Source organism: Balaenoptera acutorostrata, chromosome 3 (assembly GCF_949987535.1).
Source record: "Balaenoptera acutorostrata chromosome 3, mBalAcu1.1, whole genome shotgun sequence".
NCBI lineage: Eukaryota > Metazoa > Chordata > Mammalia > Artiodactyla > Balaenopteridae > Balaenoptera > Balaenoptera acutorostrata.
In genome coordinates this window covers 101,292,969-101,305,764 of record NC_080066.1, presented here as the reverse complement: position 1 = coordinate 101,305,764, position 12,796 = coordinate 101,292,969, and the positions used below count along the sequence as shown (strand labels likewise).

The 12,796-nt window shown below is 34.1% G+C and overlaps 1 protein-coding gene across 2 annotated transcripts in view; it reads right to left on the bottom strand.

Moving 5' to 3' along the window:
- Nucleotides 1–8,539: 8,539 nt before the first annotated feature.
- DPH6 (diphthamine biosynthesis 6) overlaps nucleotides 8,540–12,796 on the bottom strand; it is a 171,995-nt gene continuing 167,738 nt past the window's right edge. The window contains exons 8-9 of one of the 2 annotated variants that reach the window (XM_007180438.2): nucleotides 11,342–11,433; nucleotides 8,540–10,163 (exon numbers count right to left, since the gene is read on the bottom strand). In XM_007180438.2, coding sequence (XP_007180500.1) covers nucleotides 10,147–10,163; nucleotides 11,342–11,433 — 109 coding nt within the window. In that variant the 3' untranslated portion in view covers nucleotides 8,540–10,146. The remainder of the gene's footprint in view (nucleotides 10,164–11,341; nucleotides 11,434–12,796) is intronic. The other variant, XM_007180437.2, reaches the window with a different exon arrangement.

The window sequence follows — 12,796 nt, the reverse complement described above, 5'->3', positions numbered from 1 at the left end:
GTTACTATTTCTCATTTCAATTCTGTCACTGTTTGCTTCATATATTTGGGTGCTCTGCTGTTAGGTGTATATATATTTATAGTTGTTATAACATCCTGATGAGCTGCTGTTTTATCATAAAATGTTCTTGTCTCTTTTGACAGTTTTTGACTTAAAAACCTATTTATCTGATATAAGTATGGCCACTCCTGCTCTCTTTTAGTTACCATTTTCATTGAATACCTTTTTTCATCCTTTCACATTCAGCCTATGTATAACCTTATATTTAAAGTGTACCTCTTATAAAGGGCATATTGTTGTTGTTGTTGTTTTCAATACATTCAACCACTCTATGTCATTTGGTTTTCCATGAGAATTGTTCCACATGCAGATGTAATTTTTGGTGTTTTGTAGATGGTGAGCTCCACATCCTCCTACTCCACCATCTTGATCTCCACCCTCCCCAATGTCATTTGATTTGGAGTTTAATCTATTTATATTTAAGGCAATTAGTGGTAGAGAGGATTCACTATTGTCATCTTGTTAATTGTTTATGTCTTCTAGTCTTCTAGTTATTTTGCCACCCTTTCCTCTTTTGCAGTTGTCCTTTGTGTTTTGTTGATTTTTTTTTGTAGTGACACACTTTGATTCCTTTCTCCATTTCTTTTGTGCATTCTCTATAGGTATTTTCTTTGTGGTTACTATGGGGATTGCATCAAACATCTATAACAATCTATTTTAAACTGATAACAACTTAACATTAATTACATATAAAACTCTACACCTTTATACTTCCTCTCTCTTATGTTATTGATGTCACAATTTATATCTTTGTATATTCTGTATCCTCTAACATAGTTTTATAGTTACTTTTCATGATTTTACTTATAATATTCTATGCCAGAATTAGAAGTAATTTACACACCACCATTACAATATTATAAAACTCTGTATACGTCTATATATTTACCTTTTATTCGAGAGCTTTACATTTTCAAATGCTTTAGTGTTGCTGTCTAGTGTCTCTTTTTTTTTTCAACTTGAAGAACTCCCTTTAGCAATACTCATAAAAAAGGCAAGTCTAGAACTCTCTCAGTTTTACTTTAACTGGGAAGGTCTTTATTTCTTCTTCCTTTAGACTTTTCTGTATGTTTAAATTTTTCCTTAATAAAATGTTGGAGTAAAATAAAAATAAAGTTAAGAAATTTCCAAACAAAAACTTAGAAAAATTATTACTAGCAGACACACCAAAGCATAATAAAGTATGTTAAGGTTTTAACATAAATGTTATTAACTAGAGTTAAAATATTTATTTCTTAAGGATAAAAATTACAGTGAAATGGACAAACCATAAGTGCACTACCAATGAGTTTTGACAAATGCATTACCGTCATCCTGAAAGTACCTTCACTTTAATTTTTGAAGGATATTTTTTGCTGGCTACAGATTCTAGGATGATGGTTATTTTCATTTAGCACTACCAAGAATATGACTCCATTATTTTGGATGCCCTTTTTTTCTGTTTAAAAGTTAGGTTTCATTCTAATAGTTGCTTCTTTGAAGGCAGTCTTTTTAAAAAAATGCATTTTGATTATTTTCAATTTTTTTCCTTGATTTTTGTCTCTAGCAGTTTTATTATCACACACCTAAATATGGATCTCTCTTTATTTCATCTGCAGTTCATAAGACTTCTTGAATCTGTACCTTAGTGTGTTTAATTTTGGGAAGTTCTGAACCATTATCTTCTCAATTTGTGCACTTTACCCATTATACCACTCCTCTCTGACACTTTAATTACATTTTAGACCTTTCCACTGTTTTTATTTCTCAACCTCTAATGCGTATTTTTTATCTTTGTTTCTCTCCATGCTTCATTCTGAATATTTTCTTTTGACTTCTAATTCACTGAATCACTCTTTGGATGTATCTACAGTCTTCTGGCAAGACTCTTAGCCTTTCCCTACCCAAATCTAACCACTCACAGCTCACCACCACTATCTGGTATATGACCAAAAGAACCAGTCTTGCTATCCTAAATCTGCGTTTAAACCTGTCACCAGAGCAGCCTAAGATTCTCAGATCATGTTTATTCCATAAACTCCAATTTTCATTTCTATGGGCAATGAGGCAACTTCCCCCATCCCCTCTATTTTATATATTTGATTTGTCTATCTGTCTCATTCCATAGGATAAAATCTCCATGAAAGAAATGATTTTTGGTTGTCCAATTCGCTATTGTATCCCCACTGAATGAACAGTGTCAGGCATATAAATGTAAGCACCAAATAAATATATTAAATGAATAAGTGGTATGCCACATCTCTTTTATGAGAAATCATCAAAGTGAAACTTTATGAAAACACCAATCAGAAACTTTATTTTTTAAAACAACACCAAGGGGCTTCCCTGGTGGCGCAGTGGTTGAGAATCTGCCTGCCAATGCAGGAGACACGGGTTCAAGCCCTGGTCTGGGAAGATCCCACATGCCGCGGAGCGACTAGGCCCATGAGCCACAACTACTGAGCCTGTGCGTCTGGAGCCTGTGCTCCGCAACAAGAGAGGCCACTGTAGTGAGAGGCCGGCGCACCACGATGAAGAGTGGCCCCCACTTGCCGCAACTAGAGAAAGCCCTCGCACAGAAACGAAGACCCAACACAGCCAAAAATAAATGAATAAATAAATAAATAAAATTAAAAACAAACAAACAAAAAAACAACACCAAGAACAAAAAGCTACATGGGAGAACATAACAACTAAGTAAATATTAAAGAAAAAAAGTTAGTCAATTAGAATTTGAAGGAAGAGAAGGAAATCAACTGATTGGTTATTTTTATGATCCTGCCCCAAACTGATTAAATCTATCAAGATTTGGGTTCAAAATCTCTTCTACTGCCCAGTTTGATTCATGGCTTCCTGACACACTGATAAATTGTTGGTACTACTGAAATCTGTGCATTAGGGGCAGAAATGCGCTAAGCAGCTCTCTAAACTTGGGTGAATCTGACGCTTGATTTATTAATCTGCTCCAATGATCATTTATGGCAGCATTGGCACAGCGGTACCTAAGGCCAAAATCTACCCGAATCCCAAGTTATATCAATAAGGTTTATAGAATAAGGTTTTAAAACCTGCTAAATGCCTTGTTCCCTCCTACTAGATCAGTTTTCTGCTCTTTAGCTTGACGGCAAAAGATGGGGAAAGGGTGGGATGTGGTAGAAAAGTTGTACTGAACCAAATGTTGACGAATAAAAGTCATCCTTTATCTTTCTCCTTCTTTCGTCCCTCTGTAAGGAAATATTTTTGAGGTGGTATAGAGATTGTGGCAGCATATCTCCATGGCAGGGATCTTCCAATTTATACATGTTTCTATGAGCTGTGAGAGTAAATTCCCATGCACAACATAATCAAGAGGCCAACCATCCAAATACTTTTAGTCCATTTATTTACTTATTTATTTATTTATTTGCCCCAAGATTCACTGCTTAGACTTTACTATAGGATCAACTAGATTTCAACCCACATAGTGGGTACTGTTTTCACTTAAGTTATATGGAAAGTTTTATGAAAAGGGCTCTAGTGCATCTCTTTCTACCGAGACTACTAAAACGCTGTAGAATAACATTTAAATACTCCTTTAGCACTGATGAACTTATTTGCCTCATTTTCTTAATCAAATATTTTTAAATTTAAAAACATATGCTCATTGTAAGAAGTCACAATTACAGATATATAAAGAATTAAGCTTCTCTCTGTTTTTCCCCTTCATGCTCCCTTTCCCCAAAGAAACCAATATTATCAGTCTGGTTATTATGTGCTTACATCTTACTATCCTTAATCAAATATAATTAAATATATAAGCTCCTTGTCTCCACCACTATATTTTAGAAAAACAAGACCATATCCTACACATTATTTTTCACCTTGAATCAACAATATATTATGGCCATAACTTAAGTTCAGATTAGCCAAGCTAGTGAACTGTTATTGTAATCATAATGCTGGGAATAATGATTACTCATAATAACTTCAATTTAAAGTCAGAATTAGAATTATGCTGTATTCTGTCCATAATTATAGTCAATTCCATGTAGGCCTAACAGTTTTTGAAACAGAGTTGGTGCTCACAGATATTTGTTGGATTGAAGAGAAAAATAAAAGCACAGAGATGACTTAATGTTATAAATTTTTTCAAGATATTTGATGAGGTTTCTGAAAAAAAGCAAAATAAAATGAAAGACCAAGAATGGTCCATGAAATTATGATGTCTTTAAAAGTTACAACTAGTAGGAATATGAGCTTTTATAATTATATAAAATATATAATTGTCCGATGGGTTATTTCAACAAAAAATGGAAGTACTAAGTGATAGTAGGGTACGTCAGTAAAATCGGGGCTAAATTTCCGTGAACCTTGTCTCTTTATAAATGCAATGGCTTTGCCAATAATTAATTTGAAATATTATTTCTCATAAAGCTGTTTGAAAAATCTAAAACAACTACATAAGGAAGGAAGAGCTTCTGAATTGTTAAAAGTCTTTATTCTTCTGTTAAAGGTTATGCATTTTAATATGATCTGTTGGCTGATTTATGTAAAGCTTTGTATTTTTCATTTTCTCAAGCCTGTCAGAGTAGTGATGTATGGTTCATTTTAGCATCAAGTTTGCCATAAGCAATAAAGTCAGAGCCCCCAAAAGAAATTTTAATATATTTTCCCATTTTTAACCTGGAGCTTTTCATTATTCAGTTATTTTGTTTGGGATCCTATGTTTAGTTGATATAATTTTTACACTCACATAAATAAATATTTTAACTTAAAGGTAACATTTAAATAGGTTAATTATTCAATAGAAAAGTTTAAGGGTCATTATATATAAAGTGTAAATCTTAGTGATAACTTAAATTTTACACTAACAACCTCTCTAAAGGCTGTATTTTATGTTCCAGTTTGCTTGGAGCATTTTTCTCTAACAGGATAGAAGGAAAATTGTATGCAACATGAAATGGAAGCACGTCCATAAAATTCTGTAAGAAGAAAAAATGAAGTATGAAAATAACAATCAGTTAAATTAAAAAATTCTTACTGCAGAACTAGTTGCTGTTGTAGGGGGTATGAAGATGAAAAAAGAAGAGCCCTTAAGAAATTTACAATCTAGTAGAAATAATAAGTCCTTAAACAACTATAACATAAGCTGCTTAAATTAATGGTCACAAGAAAGGAACAAACAAAGTATTAGGGCAGTTCATCTGGTGTGGCTAAGTGTATAAGAGTATTTGAATTCAGTCATACATCATGGACAGGATGTAAACAGTTAAAAAAGACAGACAGAATAAGCAAAGGCAAGGGAGGAGAGAAGCAGAAGGCATGGTAAGGGACTTTTCCAATGGTTCTGTATTACAAGAGCAAAGGTACACGTGGGGCAGTCCTGGGAGAAAGACTGAAAAAGGGTGTTATGGCAACATGTCATAGCTAAACATCTTATTTATTGAGAAAACAATGTAGTGCCATTATGGATTTTTGTGCAGAGAAACAAAAACTAGAAAGAAAAATCTAATATGGCAATGAAGTAGAATATGGGGAGAATAAAAGCAAGGAGTCCACTTAAAGAAGTTCTATCTTGTCCAAGAGTTTGGGCAAGATACAACTTTAACTAGAGAGATGGGCACGGAGATGGAATAGTGTACAACAGGGGTCTCCAACCCCTGGGCCAAGGACCAGCACCGGTCCGTGGCCTGTTAGGAACTGGGCCACACAGTAGGAGGTGAGCGGTATGCAAGTGAGTTAAGCTTCATCTGCTTCTCCCCATTGCTTCCCATCGCTCCCATTACTGCCTGAACCATCTCCCACACCCCCAACTGTGGAAAAATTGTCTTCCACGAAAATGGCCCCTGGTGCCAAAAAGGTTGGGGGCCGCTGGTGTACAAGACATTAAAACTAACTTATAAAGGATTAGATAACCAATTGAATGTTCATGGTAAAGAAGAGATGATTTTTTTTTTCTGTGCCTGAGTTACTAGGGGGAAAAGAGTTGTGTTAAATAACAAAAAACAAGGACAAGGTGCACTTGAAGGGGAAAATGATTTCAAAGTTTGTACATAATGAGCTTGATACTCATTGGCTTATGTCCAGCAGCCAGTCAGAAATAAGGATGTAGAGTTAAGGGGAAAAAAAAGATAGCAGTAGAATGTCCAGAAAGAGAGTGCTTGAGAATTACCTGCATAGAGGTAAAAAGTAAACTTGTGGGAAAAGACACAGTCTTTGTCAGAGAAAATACTGACAAAGAATAAAATGGAGCCATAAAAAGAACTTGAGGCATATATATATATATATATATATATATAAATATATATATATATATTTATTTATATATATGATGAAGGTAAGAAGCAAAGAAGCTATTGAAGAAGACAGAAGAAATCTTGAGAGAGTGGAAGGAAAGTCAGAATAGTACAATGACATGTACACATTATAGGAAAAAATTTCGAGATGGTAGTCAATATTATCAGGGAAAATGATTAACAATTATGAAGACAGAAAAGACCAACATCAAAGTAACTGAAATCAAGCTAGATTGCAAATGTGTTATAAAGTGAATAGAAACTAAAGGAATTTAGGGAACAGATACGGATTTTCAGAGTGGTATTCAAAGTATACATCTGAGGTCTCACTATTATTTGGGGTAGAGTGTTAATTAATTTGTTAATATGAGTTTAAAATAACAATGTGAATTTGATAAAACACGTGGAAGAATATCTGTCATTTTTGCCCTCTAGCATTTATTCATCTTTCTTTTGTTAATTATACTTCGTTTTCCCTCTATAGAATCCCCTTCTCTACTACCTGGGTGGGCTCAGGAGTAAAGCTGGTGACTTGGCCAATGCTTTACCCAATCCATTGAGATGTAGTAAAATTTCTGGGAAAGGAACTCTTACTTATTTCTTTCCTGATTCACCCTAAGAATGCCATCTCAAAGCCTGATATTAAAAAAAAAAAAAAAAAAAAAAGTCCTAAAGGAGGCAACATTTAACTGATTAAGTTAGAACGATGAACATTAAAAAGGATGTCTAAGCACATATACATATACATATATACATAAAACTCTGATGAAAGAAATCAAAAAAGAATGAAATAAATAGATATTCCATGATCTTGGATAGTAGGATTCAATATTGTTAAGACGTCAGTTCTTTCCAACTTGATCTATAGATTCAATGTGGTCCCATTCAAAATCTTAGCAAGTTATTTTGTGGATATCAAAAAACTGACTCTAATGTTTATATGGAAAGGTAAAAGACCTAGAATAGTCAACACAGTATTGAAGGAGAAGAACAAAGTCAGAATCTGACATCATCTGACTTGAAGACATACTATAAAGCTACAGTAATTAAGGCTTTGTGGTACTGGCAATACAATAGGCAAACAAATTAATGGAACAGAATAGAGAGCTCAAAAATAGGTCCACACAAATACAGTCAACTGATCTTTGACAAAGGAGCAAGGCACTATAATGGAGAAAATATAGTCTTTTCAACAAATGGTGCTAGAACTATTAGATATCCACACATAAAAAAATGAATGCAGACGCAAACCTTATACCCCTTCACAAAAATTAAGTCAAAATGGATAACAGACCCAATTGTAAAATGCAAAGCCATAAAAATCCTAGAAGATAAAACAGGAGAAAACCTAGATGACCTTGGGTTTGGTGATGACTTTTAGATACAACACCAAAGGCATGATCCAGGAAAAAAATAATTAATAAGCTGGGCTTCATTAAAATTAAAAACTTCTGCTCTGTGAAAGACACTGGCAAAAGAATGAGTAGACAAGCCATAGACTTGGAGAAAATATTTGCAAAAGACACAGCTGATAAAGAACTATTTCCAAAATATATAGAAAACTGTTAAAACTCAATAATAAAAAACAGAGTTCAAATAAAAAATTGGCAAAAGATCTAAACAGACATCTCACCAAATATGATATAGAGATAGCAAATAAATACATGAAAAGATGTTCCATGTCATACATCATGAGGGAAATGCAAATTAAAACAGCAATGAGGGGACTTCCCTGGTGGTCCAATGGTTAAGACTCCACACTCCCAACACAGGGGGCCGGGTCTGATCCCTGGTCAGGGAACTAGATCCCACATGCTGCAACTAAGAGCTCACATGCCACAACTCAAGATCCTGCGCACCGCAACTAAAAGATCCCGCAGGCGGCAACAAAGATCCTGAGTGCCAAATAAATAAATAAATATTAAAAAAAAATAAAATAAAACAGCAATGAGATACCATTACACACCTATTAGAATGATGAAAGTCCGAAACACTGACAACACCAAAAGCTGGCAAGGATGTGGAGCAATAGGAACTCTCATTCACTGCTGGTGGGAATGCAAAATAGTATAGCCACTTCAGAAGACAGTTTGGTGGTTTCTTGTAAAATTAAATATACTCTTACCATATAATCCAGCAATCACGCTCCTTGGTATTTACCCAATAGAGTTGAAAACTTATGTCCACACAAAAACTTGCACATGGATGTTTTACAAAAGCTTTATTCACAATTGCCAGAACTTCAAGCAACCAAGATGTCCTTCAGTAGGTGAAAGGATAAATATATTATGGTATGTCCAGACAATGGAATATTACTAAGCATTTAAAAACTTACGAAAAGACATGCAGGAACCTTAAATGCATATTACTAAGTCAAAGAAGCCAATCTAAAAATGGCACATACCATATTATTCTAACTATATGACATTCTGGAAAAGGCAAAACTATGGAGATAATAAAAAGATCAGTGGTTGCGCCAGGGGTTGGAGGTAGTAAATGATGAAAGGTGGAGCATGGAGGATTTTTAGGGCAGTGAAAATATTCTGTATGATACCATAATGATGGATACATGTCATCTATAGAATGTACAACGCCAAGAGTGAACTGTAATGTAAACTATGAACTTTGAGTGATTACGATGTGCAATGTAGGTTCATTACTTGTAACAAATGTACCCCTCTGGGGAGGAATGTTGATAATGAAGAAGACTATGCATATGTAGGGGTAGGGGGTAAATGGGAAATTTCTGTACTTGCCCTCCAATTTTCCTGTGAACCTAAAACTGCTCTAAAAAATTGTCTTAATTAAAGAAAAAAAAGAAAAAAAAAAAAGAAATGAGCTGTTAAGCCATGAAAAGACACAATGGAATCCAAATGCATATTAGTAAGTGAAAGAAGCCAATCTGAAATGGCAACATACTAAATGATTCCAACTACATGATATTGTGGAAAAGGCAAAAATATGGCAAGAGTAAACACATCAGAGGTTACCAGGGGTTAGAGGAAAAGGAAGGATGAATAGGTAGAGCTATTCTGTATTATACTATAATGGTGGATGCAAGCCATTATGCATTTGTCCAAACCCATAGAACGTACAATACCAAGAGTGACTCATCATGTAACTATGGTCTTTGGGTAATAATGATGTGTCCGTGTAAATTCCTTGACTGTAACAAATGTACTGTTGTGGTGTGGGATGTTGACAGCTGGCGGGGCTGTGCATGTGTGGGAACTCTCTGTACCTTCCGCTCAATTTTGCTGCAAACTCTAAAAGTAGTCTGAAGTCAGCATAGGTAATACCGAAAAACTGCATTTTTTAATCAGTTATAAAACAACCCGTAAGAGTTAATGGTATTCTTCTTGATTGTCCAATAATGTTGAAACAATGAATATATTCAAAACAAAAATGGTGACGCCCAGTAGAATAAACTTGATTAGCTAAATACAGTGATTGCCTTTTCATCCTCATTTTCAAATGCCTTTGCATTAGGATACTATAGGCAGAGATGAAAGCAGGAACAAGATAAGAGGAAAATAAACCAGTGTGATGAAAGCGAAGAAATGTTACAGAAATGAGGATTTCAGATGAAGTAAAAGGGGAAAAAAGAAGGTACCAATCACAGAGATCATGGATTGGATGTGTTAACCAATTAATCAGTGGTTCTACCAACTTCTGATAAAGATAAATATTTCTAAGAATAAAAAAATGTAATGAAAAAAGTGGGACATAATAATTGAGAAAATGGTATGTGATTTTTAAAATATAAAAATACCAGCTTAGTAACAAAAATGCTTTTCAAGAGTTATGTATATAATTAGATGTTCTGCAGTTGTCAGGTACTGGGGACACCTAAGGAAAAAAAAAGGAAATGCACCACATTTATTCAGTGTCAGTGAGTACTGCACCTTAAAGAAGTAACATTCTTTTCTGCAAGAGGGCAAATGGACAGAGACCACCAAAGCAATACCAAAATAGTGCGTATACTGAGCTATTTAGGTAGAGGTGAACATATAATGGCTAATGTATTTAAACCAGAATTTGGTGGTTTTGATTTTTTTGTGTGTGCCCATGGCAGCAAAAGCAGCAGAGACCTAGAAGTAAGAGGCTCCTTTCAGTGGGTCTGAAAGATGTCTGGATAGTTTAGCTTCATTCTCTTGAGGTTTACCAGTTTTTTTGGTAAAAGGTCACCAATAGTCATCTTTCAGCCCAATTCAATCATCTCTTTTCAACCCTGTCTTTTCTAGTTTTTCTAGAGAAATGGCACCAAATATTATTCTCTACTTTTGGAAACTCTTGCTGATTGAGAGATTACTGGGGTTCCCATTTTTCTCCTTCCTTTGCCAATCATTGATTCTCTTGGTTCTTCAGATCCTCTATCATATATATGACTGTGGGTGTGCCTCAAGACTTGATGACAGAACACGAAAGATGCAGACTTCTTCCAATCATTTATGCCTCAAGGAGCAGAGCTTTTAATCACAGGGTCTAATCTAGACCTTAACTATTCCACAAAACATTTTAAAATTGACTTCTGCTGTATTTTGACAGTCAATGTATTTAAAATAAAACTATCACACTTTTTGCTTCATTTTCCATCTTTCATTTGTACGTCTGTTCCCCTGTATATTTTTGGAAAAGCTTTAATTTCTCCCTTTCCTCTCCTCTTAAACTTTGTATAATGAAGATCCAATTTATCCTCAAACCTTTCCCCTAAGGCTGATGCTCAATAACCTAATTCTTAATTTTCTAGCTGATTTAATATTTGGTTATACACCGTCCTGTCTTCTCCTTGATTAATGTATATATGATTCCCTTTTCAAATGAACTGCAAACTCTTCAGAAATGTGATATCTTTTATATAATATAGAGCTCTTAAAACTATAAACATCTGCAGAATTCTTAGTTACTGAGGATTTGAAAAAAATCACTTTTTTTTACCCTTTCATTTGTTGTTATAGAATTACATCTATAGAGACAACGCACATATCTCAATTTTCTCTTTAAATCACTGTGAATCTTAGACTTACTTGCCTTGTCCTCCAAGTGCAATTCTAAAAAGCGTAGGTAAGCCACAGGTGCAAATGCATCAGCTGAATGTGTGACTACTTCTGATGAATCCCTGAAATAAAAAAATTTTATAATACACTTATCTACTATGCAAAATCTGTTTTGTGGCAAGTTACTCTTACTAGTGACTAGAAAAGACCAAAAATCCTCATTTATTTCCACTAGTATACTATTGTATACATATTTACTACATAATTAGTGATTAACATCTACTTTTAATAATCCAATATTTAATTGGGGAAAAGATTGAGAATACTAAACTTTCAAAACTAAGTAAAGACCTTTTCATCTTTATGAGGACACACAGTTCAACTTTCAGGTTCACTCAAAGCTCTCCGAACAGTTTTACAACTTGAAACTTCTATTCAATTTCATTTTCACAAATTTGGTTGGTATGGGCTACCATTAAACAGTAGTGCTTTATCTTCATTATTCTTTTCATTTTCAAGAGGTAATTCATCCAGTGTTTCACACAAAATCTCAATTATCCTTCACAAAGGCAGTACTGGTGATGGTTTTATAAGCTCTAGATGAACTCTTCACGCTGCAATATCATTGTTATTAAAATTGATTGTCTGACATAGTAATTACCACATTCAGGTAAAATAGTATGAACTGCTTGCTGGCACCATATGGATACATGTAAATTAACTCAATTTTTATCAAAGATACCCTGTAAAGCACATATGAATAACTAAGATTATGTGTGAAGTTCTAATAACTAATTATCTTTTATTGTTGTTTATTAAGAAAGCAATAGTGTTTTTGCATTTTAACTCAAATTCTAAAGGCAGAAATTTCTCATATCTCTTTAATGCCTTAGGAACTAGTTCCAATGTTTATATTAGTACACTGCTAGCACTTTAACCATTGTTGTTCAGCAAAATAAATTCTTACTTTGATTCTTTTCCACTAATGTAAAATATTTTTGAATTAACTTTTGTAATGCAAAGTTATTTAGCGACAATAGAAGAAATCTCAAAAGACTAGGATCCGATATATTAAATTTTCATGAGCAAAATCTGTTTACTTTTCACTTGAAAGATCAGAGATAGAGAAAAAAGTTTGATGGTTAAAAGAAAAAATCAACTACCATTCATGAACCGTTAGTATCAAATACGTATCTTGTTAGTGCTTTAAAAAATTACATTAAAACAGGCTTCTATGACTTTGAAAGAAAAATATTATAATAGAAATAAAATCATTAGAGTCGGGCTCATGAAAGAAAGTAATAACCTGCCTTCACAGACTACCTAACCGAAAGATGCTTCAATGTATAATGAGCAAGAGGAGAAAGAGAAAGAAAAGAGGAGACCCTCTTGCTTTCTACCACCTGTCTCTCTGCCTTGTTGACTCTAGTCTAGTTGTCTTGTCTATTTACTCCAGAGTTGTCTGTTCTGGTCCTATCTTGGCTC